Raw genomic sequence first — 21,747 nt, forward strand, 5'->3', positions numbered from 1 at the left:
GGGGAGGGCCGCGAGATCCGCTCACTCCTTTTTCCACCCTCCTCCATGTCTAGCGTCTACAGGGGCGGGGTCACTGGCACCCTGACGTCATCAGAGCGCGCCGCACCCGGAAGAGACGTGGCAGCCGAGGGATAATCGGAGCGTTGTGAGCTGGAGAGAGCTGGGCGAGAGCTTGGCTGAACGCGGTCTGACCTTCCGCTCTTCGGACCGGCCCTCGCGCCCGTGAGGACCGGTGCCGCAGCCGATTAGTAACACAGAGAGTGGGGTCTGTGGAGAAGGTGGGGGCGGGGCATGGAGGGGGTGGGGCTCAGGAGGGACCTCTGGGGGCGGGGCCGGTGGTATTGGAGAGACTGATGGAGGGGCCTGCCCAAGGATGGGATGAGGGACGAATGCGGGGGTCTCAGGAGGCGGGATTTATGCAGGGGCCGTGGCCCAGAATATAGAGAGACGGTGGGCAGGAGTTTGGGGTTGGAGCGGATACGTGCGGTGTCTAGGGAAGTTAAGAGTGGAAACAAACTGGGCTGGTAAATGTGTAGAGGTCAGCAGAATCTGGCTTCCTGCCAACTGTGACGCTTTCCTCAGGGTCGACTATGGGACTTTGCAAGTGCCCCAAGAGGAAGGTGACCAACCTATTCTGCTTCGAACACCGGGTCAACGTCTGCGAGCACTGCCTGGTAGCCAATCACGCCAAGGTGGGTGTTCATGTTAGAGACTGAGCAGGGCACTAGGTGGGCAGGTCGTCGACTTTCCTCCAAATTAATGAAAGGTCTGGCCCTAGAATGGGAGCTCCGCAAGGGCAGGGACTTAGTTTATTTTGTTCACTGTTGTATCCCCAGTGCTTAAGACAGAGTCTGGCACATATGTGCTCAATGAATGTTTATTGATTGGTCAAACGAAAGAATGAATCTCCTCTGTGATGACAGAAAAAGAGGCACCTGGGCCTTGGGGAGACGGGCTGTGGAGCCCTGGCTCCAGTTGTGACCCCCTTCTCCCACTTCAGTGCATCGTCCAGTCCTACCTGCAGTGGCTCCAAGATAGCGATTACAACCCCAATTGCCGCCTGTGTAACATACCCCTGGCTGCTCGGGAGACAACCCGCCTCATCTGTTATGGTGAGGCCTGGGCACCTTGGGGGTGGGGATCTGGACAAGACCAGTGTGACTGGTTTCCAGCGGCTCCCCAAGCAGCAGGACAGTGAGACCTTCAAGCTTGGGAGGCTGGAACTCAGATTCTGGTCCCACTAGGTAACTTACCTGCTGTGTGAGCTCAGGCAAGCCACTTTCCCTTCCTAGGCCTTAGTGTTTTTCCCTAAAAACTAAGCTCCTAGCTTCCTGCCTGCCAATCTCTCAGGTGTGGTTGTGGCTCTGAGCAGTAGCTGGCTGTACCTGTAGTGAGCTGAAAGCAGGGGGCTCTCAGACGTTCAGGATCTATTTCTAATTCCAACATTACACAGAGAGGAACTGAATTTCCCACAGTAACGTCAGTTAAAAGAAGTCAACAGAGGCATGTGTCATGATCTTGACCCGACTCTGCTGTAAGAGCCTTAGCTCCACTTTTTGAGCTTAACGTATGTGTTTCTCACTGTGAGTGTGTGTTTATATGTTCATGAGTTAAACGTGTGTTGTGTCTTTACCTGTTAGTGTATTCATTGCTACTGTGGGTGAGTGAATGGGTCAGTGTTGTATATGAATATATGAGCATGTTGTGAGGTTGCAGAATTCCTGGGTGTGAATGCTTGGGTATTGGCATACTTGAGTGTATGTGAGAGTAAGTGTGCCTATAAGTGTGGATATAGGGGATGGCACTTGTGTTTGACTACGTGTATATAAACGTGTACATTTGTGCCGATGGATGTGTACACGCATCCAGGTGCCTGTGTATATGTCTAGTAACCTTTTGAGCTCTTAGCCCAGTGAGTTTGTGATGAGTGCAGGTGCAGAGAGGACTCCCGGAGAGGGTAGGTGGCATATTCATCCCACTTCCCCCGACCCCCTAGGGGCTGGGCAGCCTGTTAGCATCTGCCCTATCTTAGACAGTGGTGGCCAGGAAGACCAAAGTCTTAAGGTACACTGATATAATCTACCTGGGAAGGAGGGGGCCCTGGGCTTACACACGTGTGCAGATATCTCTGCAGTGGGCTAGTGGACTAGGGGTCCTAAGTGTCTTCTTCATGTCTTTCCTCCACTACTTCGTGGCCTCTAAGATCTCTTCCACTGGGCCTGTCTCAATGAGCGTGCTGCCCAGCTCCCCCGAAACACAGCACCTGCTGGCTACCAGTGCCCCAGCTGCAGTGGCCCCATCTTCCCTCCAACCAACCTGGCTGGCCCCGTGGCCTCTGCGCTGAGAGAGAAGCTGGCCACGGTCAACTGGGCCCGGGCAGGACTGGGTCTTCCTCTGGTGAGAATCTTTCTGCCCTGGGTCCCACCTGGGCCAGAGGGGTGGGTCGGGACAGCACTGGGCAGACTGGTGACATTAGTTCTTTCCTCCAGATTGACGAGCTGGTGAGCCCAGAGCCTGAACCCCTCAACACATCCGAGTTCTCTGACTGGTCCAGCTTTAATGGTAAGTGGTACCCTCCACTGCTGATGGGGTCCTTGCCTTCCCACCCTGCTGACCGCTCTCTTCCTGCCCATAGCCAGCGGTAGCCCTGAACAGGAAGAGACAGCCAGTGCTTCTGCTGCCCCAACCTTCTACAGCCAAGCCCCCCGGCCCCCTGCCTCCCCGAGCCGGCCTGAACAGCACACGGTGATCCACATGGGCAATCCAGAGCCTCTGACTCATGGTGAGCTGGGGAATTGTCCAGGCGAGATGGGGATAGAATGGGGGGCGGGTATGTGGAGGGAGCTCGGCAGTCCACCCACCCACCCACCCACAGAACCCTTCCTGTTCCATCAGACGTCACCTCCCCACGATCCCAATATGCTCTGTCAGGCTGAAAAGTGCTAGGGTCTCCTGTCCTCCCCCCCTCCCCACCCCTCTCTGGGCCAGTTTCCTGAACCTATGGATGCTGGTGGCTCTGCCCCTGCAGCCTCAGCCCCGAGGAAGGTGTATGACACACGGGATGATGAGCGGGCACCAGGCCTCCACCGGGATTATGATGACGACAAGTACCGGCGCCGGCCAGCCCTGGGGTGGCTGGCCCAGCTGCTCAGGTACACAGAGTCAGGTGGGGCAGGATGCTAGGAACGAGGAGTTGGGGGAGTGAGAGCCAGAGGCCCTGGGGGGACGGTTTCATGATAAAGGAGGCCTGTCCTGGGTAATAATGGGACCTGGTGCTGGGGCCCTGCATGGAGGCCTGGGCTGGAGTCTGCCCCTCTCCAGCTCTTTCCTTCCCTGCTGCATATGAGTTTCAGACTCAGGCTCCTGAGGCCCCTTCCCACTCTGACACCTCCCCAGTCTTTGTGACTCCCCTTAAGCCTGACACATTCTGGCTTCCAGAACACAGCTGTTGCCTCAGCTGCTTTGAGCTCCACGATCATCCTTGTAGCGGGCAGGCTCAGGGATGAGCCGCCCCCTCTGCCCCCATGGCACATTTGAGGAAACGAGGCTCAGGGCTGGTGGCACTGGGGCCAGAAGACAAGGGTTGTGGCTGGCACTCCTCTCCCAGCCACAGGGCCACCAGGGACCTGAGGCCTGACCTGACTTTCCCCTCGCCCCCCAGGAGCCGGGCTGGGTCCCGGAAGCGGCCGCTGACCCTGCTGCAGCGGGCGGGGCTGCTGCTGCTGCTGGGGCTGCTGGGCTTCCTGGCCCTGCTGGCCCTCATGTCTCGCCTGGGCCGGGCTGCGGCTGACAGCGACCCCAACCTGGACCCACTCATGAACCCTCACATCCGTGTGGGTCCTTCCTGAATCCTTGCCTATGGCTGGGCCAACCTAGGACCTAGGAGCCTGAGGAGGGGTGTAGGGGAGGCCGTCTGGGGGGCCCTTCTCTGTTCCTCTCTCTTAAGCCTGAGACACTAAGATCCCAGACCCAAAGTCAAGTCCACCAGAGTGGTTGCAGGCTAGGCCTGGGGTCCCTGCAGATCAAGCGTTTGACTTGCTTCTCCTGGGTCTCCAGCTTCCCCCGCCTCCCCATTCTTCCTGCCGACCAAAAGGAGCCCAAAGGTGGAAATAAATGATAGACTTTATTAAAACACCCGAAGCAGCCTTTTCCTTCCCCCTTCTCAGCCTGGGTCCCAGGCCTCAGTGGCTCTCTTCCCGGTACTGGATGGCGAGAAACTCCAGGGACAGGCGGTTGAAGAACATGGCCCCGTTGAGCACTGGGCAGAGGAGAGAGCCCCCGTCAGCCTTGCCTGCCCCCTCCTTGCTGTGTCTCTGCGTTCCAAAGCTCCCCCTCCCCGAGTCCACCTTCCTCCCCTACTTACTCAGGATGGTCAGGGAAAAGCAGCGAAGAAACTTGTCATATGTCATCTCCGCGTAGAGTGACCCCATGGCGGCCCAGCAGATGCTGATCACCTGGGAGAACTGTAGGCCCCATCCCGTGGGAGAGTGGCCCCTGACACAACAGTGGGGTTTCCATCAGCCCCTGGGCCTCCCCGGACCACCTCTTGAGCCCCCGCCCCAGCCTACCATCAGGACAACTGTGTAGCGGAAGCTCATGCGGTCGTAGCGGTAGGTGACCCAGAAGTTGTGCACGTCGTTGGCAAAGACAGCCAGGTGTATGAAGAAGAGCATCAGTGCAGCCATGGTGAGAATCATGCCTTGTGGGAAGAAGAGCACAGCCACACGGTCCCGCCACCGCATCATGGCAGGAGTACAGACTCAAGGCGGGCGGCAGAGCTTGAGCAGGCGGACACTGTCCAGGAAGAGCAGCCGACCCCTCCGGTTCTAGAGCACCCAGTCTGGAATAGCCGTGGGATTCTAGAATAAGAAGGACATTGTAAAGTACAAGATTCTAGAACATGGGCTGGTTCCGGCCAATACAGCCGTGTTTCATGGGTGGCCAGGGCAGCTCTAAATTGGGGGAGGGCGCCAGGCTAAACGTACAGAGCAGGGGCCCTATCGTACGGAGGAAGGGACAGCGCTCCTCATCCCAGTTTATGCTCTGGTGTGAGTCTTCTCACTGAGTCCACAACATGTCCACGCAGGAGGTAGTGTGGTCACCTTCCACAGATGAAGAACTGGGATCCAGAGAAGGGGCAGGGCATGTAGATCCTCAGGGCATCTTAGGTGTGTGTGAGGTCAGATGTGATCTCATTTATTCAAGTCTCTCCGGTGTAACTGGAAGGTGTAACCAGGTGAGGGCAGGCCTGAGCTGGATCACAAGCTACAAGTATTTGTTCCAACTTCTGATGGAAGGGACAGTGGATCCTCCATAGCTGTCCCGGAACCTTCCCACAACCTCCCAGGCATGGCCTGGAGAGCAACTGGCTTTTCCATCTTCTCCTAGATGTTCTTCCAACATATGATGCTGACCAGCTCTCCCCTCTGCCACCTTCCCGCAGTTAGCATCCTCACACCCATCGCCTCTACTCTGCCAGGAGTCCCAGGAGAAAGCTGGTATTGGTGGCACAAAGCCTATTTTACTCACAGACCTGGGGCACAGAGAGGGACTGTCTGCTGAAGTTTTCACAGACAGTAAGGGACTTGGTACTGAGACTAAGATCCAGTTCTACCCAAGGCTGTGGAATGGGCAAGAACAGAAGCCAAGAAAAGAAAATTGTGAGAACTCCAGGACTGCCAACAAAATGAGGCCGAAAACTGGCCCAAAATGGTGTGGAGGGATGTGCAATCTCCCAGAAACTAAAGGAGAAAAAGTTGATTTTGAACTTGGCCAGCCCTGTTTCCTCCTGCCTGACTGTCCCAGAAGTCAGGTCCCAGGCCTGGCCAAGATCTGAAATCTCCTGCCTTTGGAAGGAGTTAAGGTTAGAACCTGACCCCATCAACCATGGTTGCTGCCCAGTGTCATTAATCACAAAACCCTCAGACCTCATCTTAACACATTGAAGGGGTGATGCCTGTTCCCCTGCTGTGTTCACACTGTTGAAATACTTGTTCACACTGTAGTTTTCATTTGAATACAGATGAACTTTTTTTTTTTTTTTGGTTAGGTCTCCTACCTCAATGCCATTTTTAAAAGTTATCCAAGTAGAGTATGTTCTTGAGGAAGATTTGCATGATACACAAGCATACAGAGGAATCTTCCTCCGCACCCCTCCCACCACAGAAGTAACCCCTTCAACAGTTTGGTGAGTGGGCATCTTTTGAGTCCCTTGATGTAACTTCATACACTGGCATGTATGTCTCTACATGCATAACTTAAAAAAATTATGCCACACATATTGTTAAAATATAATTTTTTTTTTAAAAGTTAACATGGGACTTCCCTGGTGGTCCAGTGGCTAAGACACCGTACTCCCAATGCAGGTGGCCCGGGTTCGTTCCCTGGTCAGGGAACTAGATCCTACATGCCACAGCTAATACCAGGCACAGCCAAATAAATATTTTAAAAAGTTAAAAATATACTTGAATAAACACAACTAAGATACATTAACTCGTCAGTGAAGGGGTTCCCCCTCACTCATGTGTAATGCATGATGAGGCACTAGGTATTGATAGGCATTTGAAGAAGAGTGTTAGGACATGATTACTAGATACAAGATTGGTTGATGTCCTACAGGGCAATAAAAACAAAATTTAGAGGTTATTTTTCCACTGGATATTTTCACTGGAGATGTTTCACATCTCTCCAACACTATCTAAATAGCAAGATCAAACAAATGTACACTCCTGTGGGTAATTAAATAGTCTTTGGGTGGGCTTGTGAAACAATGCCCCAGTATGGTATTGGAAGGTCATGCTACACTGTCTTTATTCCAACTGTTGGATAATTTTTCATAACAGTATTCTGTGATTTTTTTTTAAGTTTATAGATTTCCTGGAGTAGATCTAAATCTTTATACTTTTGTCTTCATTTTTCTTAAGATTATAGCTTCATAAGCTGAAATCTTCATATATATATATTTTAGACAGTCTCTGAATATCCCATAGATTTAGGGGTCAACAAACTTTCTGTGAAAAACAAGATAGTAAATGGTTTTGCCTGCCAAAGAATAAATAAAGTGGTTTCCATTCCACCCCGGACCCCCAACCCATAATATGTTTCAAAGACCACACTGACAAAGTCTTTTTCTCCTTTTTCATCCACTCAAACTCCGTGTGTCTCAATTTGAACTCACAAGTCTTTCCTTACCTTCAGTTCTTTACTTCAGTGAACAGCTGTGCATTTGTCCCAACCAGAAACCTGAGAATTAGCTTCAACACCTCCGCCTAACCCCTCTAGGCAGAGCATTTCAACAGTCACTTGGAGAAACAAAGTTGGTCTTTCCGTAGTGCATGCGCTGTAGCCTGGCCAGGTTCCTCTGTCCATGGGATTTCCTAGGCAAGAATACTGGAGTGATCTGCCATTCCCTTCTCCAGGGCATCTTCCCAGCCCAGGGATGGAACCCAGGTCTCCTGCATTGCAGGCAGATTCTTTACCACTGAACCACCAGGGAAGCCTTATCAGTGAGTTAAGATCTACCAAGTGTGTCTTCTCAGGGTATAACAGGAGTTCTCAAATGTAAGTGCATCAGAATTACTTAAAGACTTAAAAAAAAGAAGCTAGGTCTGAGGGGAGCCCAGTCTTCACAACTCGCCACAGGTAATTCTGAAGGCTATTCTGATGCGCGTCAGAGGACCAGGTCATCAGAGACACTTCACTTGAGGCACTGTGGTTGTCCATTAGTCCCTAAGTCGTGTCTTTGAGACGCCATGGACTGTAGCCCGCCAGGCTCCATGGGGTTTTCCAGGCGAGAATATATGCATTTAATCCTCACAGTCTCCTTGTTAAATATGTACCCCGATATTAGGAATGAAGGAAAATGAGCTGCTGCCCACCCCCTCTCCCCTCAACAAGGCAGTGGCAGGATGCCAGGCACACGCTTTCTGGCTCCACTGGCCCGCGCTCCCTCCACTGCCTGCATCTAGGGACATAGGGTGGAAGCCACGACTCGTCCTCCTTCCGGGAAGACAGCGACCCAACCAGTTTCGCAAAATCCTTCCATCTGAGAAGCTGGAGAGGCGGGTGAAGGGGTGCGGGGGTGGGGGGTGGGGCGTGGGGGCGGGAACCCAGGGCTTTCCCGGAACCTCTGAGCTCGGGGAGAAAGCATGCGGGGGAACTCTAGTCTCGAAGGACTCGAGGCTGCAGGGGGACGTTTCACCTGAAGGACTGCCTCGTTTCAACAACAACTTTATGGCTCCCGGAAGTGCCTCCTCCCTGTCCCCTGCCCAGCCTCACGCCTGTGGGCTGCACTTGGAGCCATGGCGGCGGCAGCCGCTGCGCCTGGCCCAGGGTCTAGACCTGGGGACTCCCCGGAAGGACCCGAGGCGGAGGCTCCAGAGCGTCGGCGGAAGGCTCACGGGATGCTGAAGCTTTACTACGGCCTCTCAGAGGGGGAGGCGGCGGGACGCCCCTCGGGGCCAGACCCCTTGGACCCTACAGATCTCAATGGGGCGCACTTCGACCCGGAAGTATACCTGGATAAGGTGTGTGTAGGGGGAGGGGGAACAGGCCCCGATATATTACGCCCCAGATCATGCCTCCGACTTTTTGCGGGGGTGTGGGAGGAAGGGTTCATAAAAGCAGGACAGCCCCGGGTGGAGCTGTAGGGGCAGAGCTGGAGGATAAGGGGGCGTGGGCAGACTTGAACTGGCCTGAAGTGGTGTGAAGTCTGAGGTCTCCTGGGCTGATGTTCAGTTAGACCCGAAATAGGGGGCGTGTCCCAGGCGCTGACTGGCGTAGGAAGGACCAGGGCTTGCTAAATCTGAGGGTTTGAAATGCTGACAAACCTAAAATAGGGGCTACCCTGGGAACTCTTGAGCTATGCCACATAGTTTCCTTGTCTGGAGTTCTTGACAGGGGTGAGACCAGGACTTTCTTGCACCAAAAGCCTACCAGTTGGGGACATGAGTGCCCCCTGTCCTGGACACTAACCACCTAATTTCCTCCAGCTGCGTAGAGAGTGCCCACTGGCCCAGCTGATGGACAGTGAGACGGACATGGTGCGGCAGATCCGGGCTCTAGACAGCGACATGCAGACCCTGGTCTATGAGAACTACAACAAGTTCATCTCAGCGACAGGTGATTCCTACTGGGACACGAATCCTCACGTCCCACATCCCCCAGTTCCTCCAGTGTTGGGGAAACCAGCAGAGGGTTTAGACAGAGCAGACCCAGATTATGGTCCTACCCTGACGCGAATACACTCTCATCTCTCTCTCTTAGAGCTTTTGTGGTTTGATAACCATTGAGGTAATAACTGTTCTCAGAGGGTTGTTTTGAGGACCAAAGGGGAGAAAAAGACAAAATGAAATTTTAAAAAGAAATGAATTTATCTGAAGCACTTAGAATCTCTGACACTAAGGATGCCTCGGTAACAGTTTCTTTCATTAGTGGTAGCTTTCTTCTGTTTCAAGTCTGAATCAAGAATGGGCTTATTTCTCTCTTTCCTTTTCTCTCTTCTTTCCTTTCTTCCCTCCTCTTTCCCCTTTTCCTCTTCCTTTCTCTTTTTGTAAATGAAGCAAAGAGACAGAAAATGTATGTCATTAAGGGACAAAGATCATGTAAAGGCTTCCCCCCACCCTCTTCTGTTCCGTTTATTCTCTATTCAAGACAGTGCTAGGCAGTGTTCAGCTTTCATCCATGCTAGCTTCTGTCCTGTGTTGGGGAAATGTACTGCTCAGACTTCTGTAATAATTTTTGACCCACATGTACTTAGTCCTAGAGGAAGATCTCATGGGTCTACCTGCAGTGTATCTTATCTTTACTCTGAGTGAGATGAAATGAACAGAAGATGGGGTGACCTGGCTTTTGATTTAAAAGGACCCTTCTATCCCCTGTCAAAAGTGGACTATAGGGAGGCAAGGATGGTAGAGACACCCATTAGAAGGCTGTTTTAACAGTCCAGGCAAGATGCTGGTTGTATGGACCAGGGTGGGTGCAGTGGGAAAGCAGAATGGCTCAAGATTCTTTAAAGTTTGTTAGTTGAGGGATCTGGAGTTCAGAGAAGGCTGGAACTTGAGATGAAAGTGGAACAAGATGAGATCTAAGGAGGGAGTGTACAGAGAGAAGAGGTCTGAGGACTGAAGCTTGGGGCATCCTAAGATTTGGAAGTCACGAAGAGCAGGAAACTCTCACAAATCTTCTTTCTCAAAGGAGCAAACATTTGGGAAAGTTTGAGAACAACCAGGACCCTAGGTGTCTTAGAAGATGAATGAAGAAAGGCATTCTAAGAAATTGATAAGCTTGACCAATATGTTAGCTCATGGAGTGCTCATCAGTGGTGCAAGAGAGGGAGAAACTACAGAAGCAAGGTCCTCAGGAAAGAAGGAGGGGATTGAGCAGTGCACAGTGGAGAGGTTCACCTGAAGACAAGGCCAGGAGCCTGTCTACTGTAGCAGGAGGGAGAGCAGACTGTGGCCAGAGCCAGTCAGGTGGATAGGCAGATAGAGTTCAACTAGAGACCTTCCAGAGCACGTTAAGGAATCCAGCCTTTATCTAAAGCATACTTAGCTAATCAAGCTGTTACGATTTTTGTTTTGAAAAGATCCCTCTACCTCCTAGCTGCATAGGAAGGAATAGATTGGAGAGGGGGTTAGAGTGAGGCCATTTCAGTAGTCCAGACCAGAGATTCTGGGAGCTTACTCCAGGATGGTGATGGTGGAGGTGGACAGTGATGAGTAAACTGAGAAGTGTTAGGGGTACCATTGACAGGACATAGTGTTGAAGAGGTTTGAATAAACAGAATGCCCTAGTTTCAGCTTGAACACTGGATGGCAGATGTAGTGCCCGAGAAACTGCAAGAAGATCTGGTGTAAGAGTGGAAACATGACGAGCTAGGTTTTTTCTTGTTTTTGTTTTTAAGGGGAGTAAGGCATGACATGAACCTGGAGGAGCCTGTGGGGCCACGTCAGGAGGGCCCTTTGTAGACAAGATAAGGATTATGGTCTTTATCATAAGAACTCTAGAGATACTTCTTGCAAACAGTAACCAGAAGAGAGTTGGGATAGTAGTACCAATTCAGACAAAATAATATGTAAGACAAAAATTGTTACTAAAGAGAAAGAAGGACATTTTACAACAGGCAGCTCATTAAGATGTTAACGAATATAAACACTTATGGACCTAACAACAGAATCCCGAATACATAAAGCAAAATTGGGTAGAATTAAAGACAGAAAAAGAAATTCAGCAATAATAGTTAGAAATGTCCATATCCCACTTTCAAAAATGGAGCGAACAGTTAGACAGAAAGACAGCAAGAAAATAGAAGGCTTAAACAGTACTTACTCAGGAAGTTTAAACTGGGGCTCGTGGCAATCTAGAGGGGTGGGATAGTGTGGGAGGTGGAAGGGAGGCTCAAGAGGGAGAGGACATATGTATACTTACAGCTGATGCATGTTGACGTATGGCAGAAACCAGCACAATACTGCAAAGCAATTTACCTTTCACTTAAAAATAAATAAAATTTTAAAAATGAAAAGCAACACTTAAACCAAATAGACCTAACAGGCACATATAAAACCCTCTCCTGCAACAACAGCAGAATACACATTCTTCTTAAGTGAACATGGAACAGTCTCCAGGATAGACCATATCGTAGGGCATACAAGTCTCAGTAAATTTAAGAGGATTGGAATCAAGTGATTAGTGTTCTCTGAACATAGTGGAATTCAATTATAAATCAATAACAGAAAGGAATTTGAGAAATTTGCAAATTTGTCAAAATTAAACTATGCTCCTAAGTAACCAGTTCGTCAAGGAAAAATCACAAAGAAATCAGAAAATGCTTTGAGATGACTGAACATGAAAACAACATTCTAAACCCTATGAGATGAAGCAAAAGCAGTGCTCAGAGGGGAATTTATAGCTGTAAATGCTTACATGAAAAAAGAGAGGACTTCCCTGGTGGTCCAGAGGTTAAGAATCTGCCAGCCAGGAGCAGTGTGAAGAAGAGGCGAGAGCGACCCCTGGATCGACTTAAAGCCCGCGCCCCACTGCATCCCCGTGTCCAGCGCCTACGTCCCACCGCCGCAGCCACCATGCCCAAGAGAAAGGCTGAAGGGGATGCTAAAGGAGATAAAGCCAAGGTGAAGGACGAACCACAGAGAAGATCTGCAAGGTTATCTGCTAAACCTGCTCCTCCAAAGCCAGAGCCCAAGCCTAAAAAGGCCCCTGCAAAGAAGGGAGAGAAGGTACCCAAAGGGAAAAAGGGGAAAGCCGATGCTGGCAAGGACGGGAATAACCCTGCAGAAAACGGAGACACCAAAACAGACCAGGCACAGAAAGCTGAAGGTGCTGGAGATGCCAAGTGAAGTGTGTGCATTTTTGATAACTGTGTACTTCTGGTGACTGTACAGTTTGAAATACTATTTTTTATCAAGTTTTATAAAAATGCAGAATTTTGTTTTACTTTTTTTTTTTTTTAAGCTATGTTGTTAGCACACAGAACACTTCATTGTTGTTTTTTGGGGGAAGGGCACATCACTAACAGAATGTCTCAGAAGCTGAATTGACGTGGGGGGAAAATACCTTTCCTGTCTAGTTTTGAGAGACTTCCTCTTGGTTCCCAGGAAGGAGGGATTCCTTGATGTTGACACACATTAGCCACCTTGGCACAAACGCCTTGTGGTGTGGGAAAACTAAAATTTAGTTTTTATGTCCTCTTCTCCCTCTCCACCTCAGCACAGACTTGACTCCACTAAACCCAGAGACCTGTTGGAACCTGAACCCCGTGCCCCCCCAAAATTGATGACCAGTATGTCAGGCAATCTGGACTTTCTAGTGTCACCGTTGAGATGGCGTCCTTCAAAAGAGCAGCAGTTCCTTTTTTAGACTGCGGCTCCTCAGAGTGATGCTTCTGCCATTTTCATTTCCATTTCCTGAAAGTCAGGGTCGGCTTGTGAAAAGTTGTTAAACAACATGCTAAATGTGAAATGTCAACCCTCACTCTAAACTTTCCCTGTTCAGAGCATCACAGGAAGATTTCATTGGGTTTTTATAGTGGCTTTCTGATTTTGGTAGTCCATTGAAAAAGGGAGTTTGAAAGTTGTATACTGTTAACGATTGTCTGCCCATGTCCTGCCTGAAATACCATGATTGTTTATGAAAAGTATCTTTAATAAAGCTGGATACAGTTTGGCTTGGAAAAAAAAAAAAAAAAAAGAATCTGCCAGCCAATGCAAGGGACGTGGGTTCGGCCCCTGGTCCAGCAAGTTTCCACATGCCTTGGGGCAGCTAAGCCTGTGCACCACAACTGCCGAAGCCTGTGAGCTCTAGAGCCCATGCTCTGCAGCAAGAGAAGCCTCCTCAGTGAGCAGCCCACGCTCTGCAGCTAGAGAGTAGCCTCTGCCCACCGCACCTAAAGAAGCCTGTGCACAGCAACGAAGACCCAACGCAGCCCAAAATAAAGTTTAAAAATAGAGATCTTAAATCAATAACCTACTACCTAAGAAAGTGAAGAGGAAAAATGTGCAAACTAAACCCAAAGTAAGTAAAAGTCAGGAAATAATAAAGATTAGACTTAAGAGCATTGAAAACAATAGAGGAAATCAATGAAACCAAAAGTTGGTTCTTTGAAAAGCTCAGCAAAATAGACAGACCTAGCTAGACCAAGAAAAAAATGAGAGAATATTCAAATTACTACAACCAGGAATGAGAAAGGGGATGTTACCACCTGTACAAGTATGAGACTTGTACATTGAAAACTAAAACAGTTTGAAAGAAATTAAAGGATAGCTAAATAAATAAAAAGATGTCCCATATTCATAGATTGGAAAACTTAATATTTAAGGTGGCAATACTTCCAAACTGATCTACAGATTCAGTGCAGTGCTCATCAAAATTCCAAATGCCTTTTTTTGCGTAATTGACAAGCTGATCCTAAAATTTATAAGGAAATGCAGGAGATCCAGAATAGCCAAAAAATCTTGAAAAAGAACAAAATTGGAGGACTCACATTTCTCGGTTTCAGAATTTACTACAAATCTACAAAATCAAGACGGTATAATTCTGGTATAGGGTAAGCTTTCAGATTAATTGAATAGAATTTTGGTAATAACTAGTTTATTAGTAATTATAAATAATAGCAACTTTGGCTAATACTATCCTTTAATTTCTTTCAAACTGTTTTAGTTTTCAATGTACAAGTCTTATACTTGTACAGGTGGTAACATCCCCTTTCTCATTCCTGGTTGTAGTAATTTGAATATTCTCTCATTCTTCTCTTGGTCTAGCTAGGTTTGTCAATTTTGTTGAGCTTTTCAAAGAACCAACTTGACTGAGGTGCTTAACATATTAATTAAATTCATACACATATATGAAGTAGTTAACTATATATCCATTTTACAAATGGGAAAACAGGTAATGAGATGCTAAATAACTCAGTTAAAATTTTATAGGTAAAACACAATGTTTAATGCCTTGTTTCAAACACAAAGCAAATCTAAAATAACTTTAAAAAAATCAGGTTTTTTTGTCCTAGTGCCTGTAGTAGCTTTTGAAAGAGCTACATGTCTCTAAAAGATAAACATTATTATGCATAATAAATACATTCCTAAATGGATCATTTTTATGTTTGACTATTATTTAACAAGTGAAAAATAAAACCATAACAATTAGAAAGTAGACAAATAGATTTTTAAAAATATTGCCATAAAGGAGAAATAATTCAAGGAAGTGTAGCAGGCCTTCCCTGGTGGCTCAGTGGTGAAGAATCCGTCTACCAGTGCAGGAAACATGGGTTCTCTCCCTGGGCCAGGAGGACCCTACATGCCACAGAGGAACTAAGACCGTGCGCCACAGCTCCTGAGCCTGTGCTCTAGAGCCTGGGAACCGCAACTGCTGAGCCCTCATGCCCCAGCTACTGGAAGCCTGCACAGCCTCGAGCCCATGCTCTGCAACAGGAGAAGCCACTGCAATGAGAAGCCCAAGCACTGCGAGAAAGAGTAGCCCCCACTTTTCGCACTAGAGAAAGGCCCGAGCACAGCAACAAGACCCAGCTTCCTTTGTTTTGACTTCCTTTTTTGATCCAATAGTTGACAAGAATGAGGATTTTCCCTAAATAATGGGATCTTTTTATTTTTTAATTTTGTTATTAATCTCCAATTTCATTGCATTGTGATCAGAGAATGCTATTTGTACCATTTCAGTTTCTTCTGTAAATGTATTGAGATTTCCTTTATGACCTAATACATGGTAAGGTTTTGGTGTATTATGGAATCTTGAATATAAATCAAGTAGGTCTTCCATATTGTGTTGTTTAGGTCTTCGGTAGCTTCATTTGGCTTTTGTCTTTTTGATCTGTCATGGGTTGATGGAAGTGGATTAAAGTCTCCTATAATAGATATGTTTCAGTTGCATCCTCACTGCTCTCTGTTAGGCATATTGATGATGAGTTCCAGAGTGGAGTTAGGAAAGTCAGTTGGAAAATACTAGAAGTATTTAGACAAGAAGTGAATTTCTGAGTATTTAGCCAAGAATTTCTTTCTTTCTTGGGAAGAACATGTTGGAGGTAAACTTTGCACAGCTTGCTGTTGGACTGAATGTAGGGTAAAGGAGAGATAAAAATCAAAGATGACTCTTAAAAAATGGCGAGGAGCCAGAATGGAAAAGATTAATGGAGGAACAGGTTTGGGGAGAGTCAGGAATTCTGTTTTGGACCTGTCATATTTGAGGTGCCCGTTTGCCATCTGCATCAAGGTGTTAAGTAAGTTGTTAGCTGGGTGCTGGTTAGGCCCGGAGGCAGAAACGTCTGAGTCATCACAGCCGTGGCACTGGAGGAGACCCCACAGGGGTCCATTCACTCACAGGGGCCCACCGATTCTAAAAGGAGTGAGCAGGGAAGTGCAGCCATGAGAGCTGTTGCAAGTAGTGATTTGGAAGGAGTTGATGTTTACTTGTATTTTCTCTGTGAAGTGTGAATCAAGGTCACCATTTGAGAGTTGGGGGAATGTATTGGAGTTTTGAGGACTGAGGAGAAAATGTTAGTTTGGAAAATGGGAACACAGACACATCTGAAGGATGGCTGACCAATATGTAGTGCTGCTTTGGGACCTAAGTCCTATTCAGTAACATTAAGGGAGGCCAGTTAGTGTGATTTTGTGGCCCATTTTCAACTGTTCCTTCTTAGGCGGTGGGTTGCTAATTGGGCTTAACCTGTGGTAAGGTCTTGCTGATAAATAATGGGAGTCGGGGTCAAGAGAGGCAAGGGGGCTTGCAAATGGGTGACAAATGGGTGCAAATGGGTGGGGCCCCACCGATTCTAAGAGGAGTGAGCAGGGAAGTGCAGCCATGAGAGATATTGCAAGAAGTGACCAGTGGTTGGGCCAGTGGGTCTGGAGTTCCTGAAAAAGCCAAAGGAATTTTAGAGTGTGGTCCACAGGATGAGTGGTTGTAATTACAGAAGGCAGTGAGACTTGAAGCTGAAGTTTTATTTTTTTTAATGTTTTTAAATTTAAAAATATATTTATTTTTGGCTGCTCTGGGTCTTTGTTGCCATGCAAGAGCTTCGTCTAGTTGTGGCCAGCAGGGACTACTCTCTGTTTCAGTGCACAGACTTCTCATTGAGGTGGTTTCTCTTGTTGGGGAGCACCAGCTCTAGGGCCCACCGGCTTCTGTCCTGGCAGCTCATGCACTCCAGCTTAGTTGCTCCTCAGGATGTGAGACCTTCCCAGACCAGGGATCGAATCTGTGTCCCCTGCATTGGCAGGCAAATTCTTAACCACTGGACCACCAGGGAGGCTTTGAGGTTTTAGAGGAGGCAGTTCTTAGTGAGGGCAAGGAGAGGGTAACATGGATGAGACAGAAGCAGGAGTTGACGGAGTTAAGGAGGTCAGCAAACAGAATCAGGAGTGTCCTAAGCTTCATCCTTGTGGATGAAGAAGGTGAGTGATCACTCAAGAAGGTGAGTGATCACTCAAGAAGGTGAGTGATCCCAAACTGAGAGGCATGGCAAAGAGGACAGTGGGATGGCAACAAGAAGCGGTGTGGTTTGATGCCATGGTCTTCAAAGGTAGAAGAAGAAGCTGTGTAGGAGCTTTAAGGGGCCAAGCCCTGAGGCACCTGGGTGGAAAAGAAGAACAGCCTTGGTAGGTAGGTTTCTGTCAGGACTGAAGAGGAAGGGCCCTTCAGAGACGGTCAGCCATGTTCCAGAAGGCCAACAGCTTGGAAGTCCAGGAAAAAGATAAGGGTGAACAAGTATTTACTCTCTGCCCTGTGCCAGGCAGGGTGCTGGGCATAGAGGATGCCCCTGGGACCCAGCGGACAGGTCCTTGTACCCTCCTTTCAATCTGGGCATTTCCTGAGAGCAAAGGCTGAGGCTTCATGGGCCATCTTCTCTCTGCATCCCAGGTTGGGCACATAGGGGGTGCCCCAAAAACCTCTGGGGCACTGACATGACACCTCACCCTGGCTCCTAGTGACCAAGCACCACTGCCGCCCATTTCAAGCACCAAGTCATCCACGTGACCCTCCAGGAGTGAGCTCAGGCGCGACTGGGGAGGGGGCGAGTGTGTGAGGGCACCCGGGCCACGTGTCAAGCTGAGAGTCCCGCCTGCGCCCCTAGTCATCCGCCTTTCCCTCCTGCGCCCCTAGTCATCCGCCTTTCCCTCCTGCGCCCCTGTCCTCCCAGACACCATCCGGAAGATGAAGAACGACTTCCGGAAGATGGAGGACGAGATGGACCGGTTGGCCACCAACATGGCGGTGATCACGGACTTCAGCGCGCGCATCAGCGCCACGCTGCAGGACCGCCACGAGCGCATCACCAAGCTGGCAGGTGGGCCGCGCCCCAGAGCCGGTGTTAAAGTGGGCCACCCTTGAGGCTGACACCACCTCCGCCTGTCCCCCAGGGGTCCACGCGCTGCTGCGGAAGCTGCAGTTCCTCTTCGAGCTGCCCTCACGCCTCACCAAGTGCGTGGAGCTGGGCGCCTATGGGCAGGCCGTGCGATACCAGGGCCGCGCGCGGGCCGTGCTGCAGCAGTACCAGCACCTGCCCTCCTTCCGCGCCATCCAGGACGACTGCCAGGTCATTACCGCTCGCCTGGCCCAGCAGCTACGGCAGCGCTTCAGGTGTGGGTCCTGGGCCACCAGCCACTGCAGCTGGGCTCCCAGGTCTGCTCCTCCCCTTCCCCCCGAATTCTGTCTTCCTGCCCTTCACCTCCGTCTCCCTTCCTGCAGGGAGGGCGGCTCTGGCGCCCCTGAGCAGGCCGAGTGCGTGGAGCTGCTGCTGGCCCTCGGCGAGCCTGCGGAGGAGCTGTGCGAGGAGTTCCTGGCGCACGCCCGAGGGCGGCTGGAGGAGGAGCTGAGAAGCCTGGAGGCTGAGCTGGGGCCTTCCCCTCCAGCTCCCGACGTGTTAGAGTTCACTGACCACGGCGGCAGCGGCTTCGTCGGTGGCCTCTGCCAAGTGGCGGCGGCCTACCAGGAGCTGTTTGCCGCCCAGGGCCCGGCGGGCGCCGAGAAGCTAGCAGCCTTTGCCCGGGAGCTGGGCAGCCGCTACTTCGCGCTGGTGGAGCGGCGGCTGGCGCAGGAGCAGGGCAGCGGAGACAACTCCCTGCTGGTGCGGGCGCTGGACCGCTTCCACCGGCGCCTGCGCGCACCCGGGGCCCTGCTGGCCGCTGCCGGGCTGGCGGAGGCCGCCACCGAGATCGTGGAGCGCGTGGCCCGCGAGCGCCTGGGCCACCATCTGCAGGGCCTGCAGGCGGCCTTCCTGGGCAGCCTGACGGATGTGCGGCAGGCGCTGGCAGCCCCTCGAATTGCTGGGAAGGAAGGCCCCGGTCTGGCAGAGCTGCTGGCCAATGTGGCCAGTTCCATCCTGAGCCACATTAAGGCCTCGCTCGCTTCTGTGCACCTCTTCACCGCCAAGGAGGTGTCTTTCTCCAACAAGCCCTACTTCCGGGTACGGCCTGTCCCTGTGCATCCTTTTTTTTTTCCTTTTTGGGGCATTCTTTTGTTCATCCTGTATGTGGCTTGACAGCTCCAGGGCCCTCAGTCTTTGCCCCACGCCGACTAGATGTGGTTTCAGGCTGTCTTGAAGACTGCCACAGCCTGGAGGGGTGGGGCAGGCTCTGAGGGCATTTCCAAGCAGGGTCCCCAGTGCAGGCTTTGCCCCCTTGCAGTCCCTTCTCCAAGCAGGGGAGCTGCTCTCAGGTACTGGAAACAGGATGAGAGAGGCCAGGGCACTTGGGGTCCCAATAGAACATCACTGGCAGCCTCTGCCTGGAAGAGGGGGCCTGCTGTGTATCTAGGCCCCCTCCTCCTCACAGGGCGAGTTCTGCAGCCAGGGTGTGCGTGAAAGCCTCATCGTGGGCTTCATCCGCTCCATGTGCCAGACGGCTCAGAGCTTCTGCGACAGCCCCGGGGAGAAGGGGGGTGCCACGCCACCTGCCCTGCTCCTGCTGCTCTCCCGCCTCTGCCTGGACTACGAGACGGCCACCATCTCCTACATCCTCACCCTCACCGATGAACAGTTTCTGGTGCAGGTGAACTGCTAGCTCATAGCAAGGTGGGGAGTGGTGATGCTAAGAACACAGGAGACTGTTCAGTGTCCTCACAGGTAGGGCTGCCTGTGCCCAGCTTAGCCTCCCCCTTGCAAAGCCTGTGCCCAGCTCCTGGTGGGCACTGGCGGCAGAGCTGACCCCAGTTCCCACTGACTGCCTGTCCTCTGCATCCGTGGCTCAGGACCAGTCTCCAGTGACGCCCGTGAGCACACTGTGTGCGGAGGCCAGGGAGACGGCACGACGCCTGCTGACCCACTACGTGAAGGTGCAGGGGCTGGTCATATCGCAGATGCTGCGCAAGAGTGTAGAGACGCGGGACTGGCTCAGCACCCTGGAGCCACGGAACGTGCGTGCTGTCATGAAGCGGGTGGTGGAGGACACGACTGCCATCGATGTGCAGGTGCTGCCCCAGGCTGGCCGGCGGTGCTAGGGGAACGGCCCTCTAAGGATCGAGACAGCTGGGCTCAGGCAGTGCCTGCATCTCTGACCTCCGCCTCACCCATGGTGGCATCACCCCCATTTCACCTCAGAGGAGGAAGCTGAGGCCCAGAGTCACCCGGGAAATCGGGGCAGGGTTGACACTGAAGATTGGGCCTCAGTACCAACTCATGTTCCACCTTTCCTGCACTCCACTGGTTCTATAAATAATGACTGAGTACCAGCGAGTACAGCCCCTGGCTGCCGCCCCCCCCCCCCACTACCCTGTGTTTATTTTATAACATGTAACATGTTGTAACTTTTGTAACATGAGTGTAACTTAGGGCATCCTTGGTGGGCTGAAGTTCCCCATGCTCTGGCCTCCTTGCAGTTCCTCCTTCTGCCACCAGGTGGGGCTCCTGTATGAGGAAGGTGTTCGGAAGGCCCAGAGCAGCGACTCCAGCAAGAGGACCTTCTCGGTTTACAGCAGCTCCCGGCAGCAGGGCCGCTATGCACCCAGCTATACACCCAGGTCTGACTGGTCAGGGTAGCCCCGGGGGGGGCGGGGGGGGGGCGGTGGGGGTGGAAGAAGGAAGACTGGGGTGCAGGGGTGGGCTCTGATTTCTTGTCTCCCCCCATCCAGTGCCCCAATGGACACCAACCTCTTGAGCAACATTCAGAAACTGTTCTCTGAGCGTATTGATGTGTTCAGCCCTGTGGAGTTCAATAAGGTTCGAATACCCCAGTGGCCCTGCCTTCCCTGGGCCCCTTGGGAAGGTCAGCTGCAGCAGCCCCACATTCGTCCCAGGAAGCCCTGGGACTCAGTCCCCTCGTCTCTGTTTCTGGGAAATGTGTCTAGGAGCAAGTGCTCACCCAGCGCCCCACCACGACCGCCTCATCGCTCTCGGCCTTGCCCTGGGTGTGCTCTAAGCCTGCGTCTGAGGGGTCACCTAGTCTGCCTCTTTGGCCTTTGTTCTTAGGCCCTCCATAGTCGTGGCTCCTCCCTGGGGATTGCTGTTCCCCCCATGATCTCCGCCCCCACCCAGCCCGTGCTCAGGAACCCGGTGCTCTCCCTCCAACGTAGTAAGCCTTTCCCCTCCCTACGTCCATGCTGACGCCATCTCTGCCTCAGATCGCTGGGCCCTCCTTGTCTGCTCCCCCCCAGGTGATGAGGCCGACATCCTATTTCCCTCTTACCTGGGTTCTGGGACTTTCTACCCCATCACAGCTACTGGCCCCTGGCCCCTGCACGGAACGCGGGTGCCTTCAGGGGTCTAGTGCCCCTCCCCAGCACCTGCTGTGTGGCTCTGCAGCCTCATGTCCCTGTCCACAGGTGTCAGTGCTGACCGGCATCATCAAGATCAGCCTGAAGACACTGCTGGAGTGCGTGCGGCTGCGCACCTTTGGGCGCTTCGGGCTGCAGCAGGTGCAAGTGGACTGCCACTTCCTGCAGCTCTACCTGTGGCGCTTCGTGGCTGATGAGGAGCTTGTGCACCTGCTGCTGGATGAAGTGGTGGCTTCAGCTGCCCTGCGCTGCCCGGACCCAGTGCCCATGGAACCCAGTGTCGTTGAGGTCATCTGTGAGCGCGGCTAGGCTCCGTCACGGCCATGCATGGGCTTGCCCAGTCGCCCCAATCCGCCCATCCCCTGGTCTCCTGCCCCGGCGGCCCTTCCCCTCAAGCTCTGCCTACTGCCTAATAAAGTCATGCTGTCTCCTCCTCTCTGTCGCTTCCGGGGAGGCTGGGCGGGACTTGGAGGACTGGGGTGGAGCTGTGAGACTGCAGAGGCTGCTTTG

The 21,747-nt window shown here is 51.5% G+C and overlaps 3 protein-coding genes across 5 annotated transcripts; 2 read left to right on the top strand and 1 right to left on the bottom strand.

The window, feature by feature from the left end:
• Positions 1 to 111: 111 nt before the first annotated feature.
• ZFPL1 (zinc finger protein like 1) lies at positions 112 to 4,134 on the top strand. 3 transcript variants are annotated; one of them, XM_027959535.3, is made up of 8 exons: positions 112 to 265; positions 583 to 692; positions 1,001 to 1,112; positions 2,204 to 2,397; positions 2,490 to 2,562; positions 2,636 to 2,782; positions 3,029 to 3,152; positions 3,662 to 4,134. In XM_027959535.3, the coding sequence occupies exons 2-8, from the start codon at positions 591 to 593 to the stop codon at positions 3,846 to 3,848; spliced, it is 939 nt and encodes a 312-aa protein (XP_027815336.1). In that variant the 5' UTR covers positions 112 to 265; positions 583 to 590; the 3' UTR covers positions 3,849 to 4,134. The 3 variants fall into 3 exon arrangements, with proteins under 3 accessions (XP_027815336.1, XP_042094149.1, XP_027815338.1); XM_042238215.2 differs by having other exon boundaries at positions 112 to 164; XM_027959537.2 differs by lacking the exon at positions 112 to 265 and adding an exon at positions 329 to 450.
• On the bottom strand, positions 4,105 to 8,046 carry TMEM262 (transmembrane protein 262). The gene is made up of 4 exons (XM_012102120.5): positions 7,192 to 8,046; positions 4,569 to 4,859; positions 4,364 to 4,463; positions 4,105 to 4,258 (listed from the first exon to the last, which is right to left on the bottom strand). The coding sequence occupies exons 2-4, from the start codon at positions 4,743 to 4,745 to the stop codon at positions 4,182 to 4,184; spliced, it is 354 nt and encodes a 117-aa protein (XP_011957510.1). The 5' UTR covers positions 4,746 to 4,859; positions 7,192 to 8,046; the 3' UTR covers positions 4,105 to 4,181.
• A 212-nt stretch (positions 8,047 to 8,258) lies between these two features.
• VPS51 (VPS51 subunit of GARP complex) lies at positions 8,259 to 21,670 on the top strand. Its single transcript, XM_027959926.2, has 10 exons — positions 8,259 to 8,525; positions 8,991 to 9,120; positions 17,669 to 17,815; positions 17,889 to 18,108; positions 18,217 to 18,934; positions 19,302 to 19,517; positions 19,717 to 19,935; positions 20,363 to 20,484; positions 20,596 to 20,683; positions 21,286 to 21,670. Exons 1-10 carry the CDS (start codon positions 8,301 to 8,303, stop codon positions 21,544 to 21,546), a joined length of 2,346 nt encoding a protein of 781 aa, XP_027815727.1. The 5' UTR covers positions 8,259 to 8,300; the 3' UTR covers positions 21,547 to 21,670.
• The last annotated feature ends 77 nt before the right edge of the window (positions 21,671 to 21,747 follow it).

This window comes from Ovis aries, chromosome 21 (genome assembly GCF_016772045.2).
Source record: "Ovis aries strain OAR_USU_Benz2616 breed Rambouillet chromosome 21, ARS-UI_Ramb_v3.0, whole genome shotgun sequence".
NCBI lineage: Eukaryota > Metazoa > Chordata > Mammalia > Artiodactyla > Bovidae > Ovis > Ovis aries.